Source organism: Nannospalax galili, unplaced genomic scaffold, assembly GCF_000622305.1.
Source record: "Nannospalax galili isolate Female #2095 unplaced genomic scaffold, S.galili_v1.0 scaffold3027, whole genome shotgun sequence".
Classification (NCBI taxonomy): domain Eukaryota; kingdom Metazoa; phylum Chordata; class Mammalia; order Rodentia; family Spalacidae; genus Nannospalax; species Nannospalax galili.
Window position 1 is genome coordinate 318,136 of NW_008355721.1, and position 2,260 is coordinate 320,395.

General features: G+C 45.6%; 1 protein-coding gene across 2 annotated transcripts; it reads left to right on the forward strand.

The window, feature by feature from the left end:
* Window positions 1–66: 66 nt before the first annotated feature.
* Xg (Xg glycoprotein (Xg blood group)) lies at window positions 67–1,980 on the forward strand. Of its 2 annotated transcripts, XM_029556122.1 has the most exons (3): window positions 67–219; window positions 501–563; window positions 794–1,980. In XM_029556122.1, the coding sequence occupies exons 1-3, from the start codon at window positions 96–98 to the stop codon at window positions 985–987; spliced, it is 381 nt and encodes a 126-aa protein (XP_029411982.1). In that variant the 5' UTR covers window positions 67–95; the 3' UTR covers window positions 988–1,980. The 2 variants fall into 2 exon arrangements, with proteins under 2 accessions (XP_029411982.1, XP_029411981.1); XM_029556121.1 differs by having other exon boundaries at window positions 501–1,980.
* The last annotated feature ends 280 nt before the right edge of the window (window positions 1,981–2,260 follow it).

The following is a 2,260-nucleotide window of genomic DNA, read 5'->3' on the forward strand; positions in this document are numbered from 1 at the left end:
CGAGCCGGACCCAAAGTCTCGTTAATTTATGCAAATTTACGCAAATTTATGCAAGTCCGGCAGTCTTGATCATTGGATGGTTGCACGTCTGTGTTATGGGCGTGTTCCCCACGATGCTGTGGGACGGACCGAGCCTGGCTGGGTGCTGTCTCCTTTCTGCAGGTCATGCTTACGACTCGGACCACGATCAGTACCCGTCCCGGCCCCGGCCCCCTTCAGGTGGGTGTGTGATCAGTGCTTGGTGCTGGGTCTTCAAATACACAGTCCTGGAAGTTTAGTTCCTGGGGTCGGCTGCTGTGTTGTGGGAGAAGCGGGTAGTGCGCACGGCGTTGCGCACGTGTGCGCACACAGGCAGACATGCGAGGTTGGACCATCCTGGGTTCGAATCTCCCTGAGTGCTTGAGAGCTAGGTTGCCTTCACCCAAAGCCCGCGTGTGTGCGAGCGAAAGCAATGAGAGTGGGTGCGGCCGACCCCGAACACGTCACTCCTGTGTCCTCAGGAGGAGGAAGCGGAGGAGGCGACACCGGCGGCCATGGCTACAGCAGCCACGGGGCCTCCCACGGTGAGGGGCAGGGGTGGCGGCGACCGGGTGCGTGGTGTCTCGGGAAAACCGGTGCTCCATCCTCCCCCCTCCTCCCTCGTCTCTCCACTTCCTGTCTCTGTCTCTCCACTTCCTGGGGGTTCGAGCTGTCCAAGCATGTGTGTGTGACTGCACGCGTGACCGTGCACGTGGGCGTGGTGTGGGTGTGCGGCGTGACGGGCTCTCAAGGCATGTCTTGTCCTGTACCCCAGGTGGAGATGGACCGTCGACGAATGGCAACCCGGAAGGTAGGTGTGGGGCGCGGTGTGCCGATCTGACCCCACGTGTCCACGTGCGTGGCAGTCAGCGGTGCTGCGTAACAAAAGGTCCACAAAAACACACGGTGAGAGGTACTGAGTGCTTATTTCCTGTGCTTAGTACAGGCCCCCGGTGGCTCTCTCATTAGGCAAGTTAAACTGAAGGGCGTTTAATCGAGCACAGAGTAATTTGCACAGAGGTGCAGCTTGCTCAAGGAGGATGCCGGAAACCTAGTCAGGCAGGAAAAAGGAAAGCGAGCGCGTCGTCTCCGCACCCGCTTGGTTTCCAGCAGGTCTGAGCTGCCGACACTGCTCAGGGCGTTACCTGCATCATCGATCTACAAGTCAATCATCCATCTGTCACGTACTTATCGATCACGGATGTGTCAATGTATCCGTCATCAATAATCCCTCTATCTATCGATCATCCACTTATCTACACCCAGCCATCAACTTCCCATCCATCACCTACCGATAATCTATAATCTCCGTATTTATAATCAATCATTTACGTATCATCTACCCATTGACAAATCTATCGATCGATCAATCGTCTGTCATAAATCCTTTATCTATTTGTTTAATCTATCGATAATCTATAAGTCACATATTTATAATCTATCAATCATCTATCAATAAATCATCTATCTATAAGCATCTATCGGTTATCTATAAATCATCTATGATCTACCAATAAATCCTTTCTGTATCTGTTTGTCCTGAGTATATTTCTAATCTACCAAACAATCAATCACCTATCTATCACTGATCTACCAAGAATTCATCTATGGATCACACACCGATAAATCATTTATATGTTTATCTATTTCTGTATCATCTCTCTATAATCTAGCCATATCACCTATTTATAATCTATCAATCAATCAGTCATCTATCATCCACGTGTCTATCTGTAAATCATCTATCAATAAATCATTTCTGTATCTACCACACATGTATCTATTAACCTATTACTGTATCGATTAATCTATTTATTTATCATGTATCTAAAATCAAGTATTCATAACCAATCGATCGATCAATCACCTATCTGTGTATCACATATCTGGCTGTAAATCATCTATCGATATCATCTATCACTAAATCATTTCTATATTTATCTGTCAATGTGTCATCTATAATCTATCACATATTTGTAAACTATCAATGACTCATCTATCAATCTATAAATCATCAACAAGTCATTTATCTATCATCAATGTATTTACCAATCACTGCATCTGTTTCTCTGTGCGTCATTTATCTAAAAATTGCATATTTATAATCTGCCAATCAGTCAGTCACCTATCCATCCATCACCTACCTATCTATACGTCATCTATGTATTTATCGTCTATCAATAAATCATTTATATCTTTATCTATTTATATATTTTCTGTCTATAATGTATCTATAAATCAC

Excerpts from the sequence above, each read along its gene's own strand:
- Xg (XM_029556121.1), top strand. The coding sequence starts at position 96 with ATGGGCGTGTTCCCCACGATGCTGTGGGACGGACCGAGCCTGGCTGGG. Across the intron at positions 220-500 it reads CCGGCCCCGGCCCCCTTCAG|GAGGAGGAAGCGGAGGAGGC; the intron begins GTGGGTGTGTGA and ends CTGTGTCCTCAG.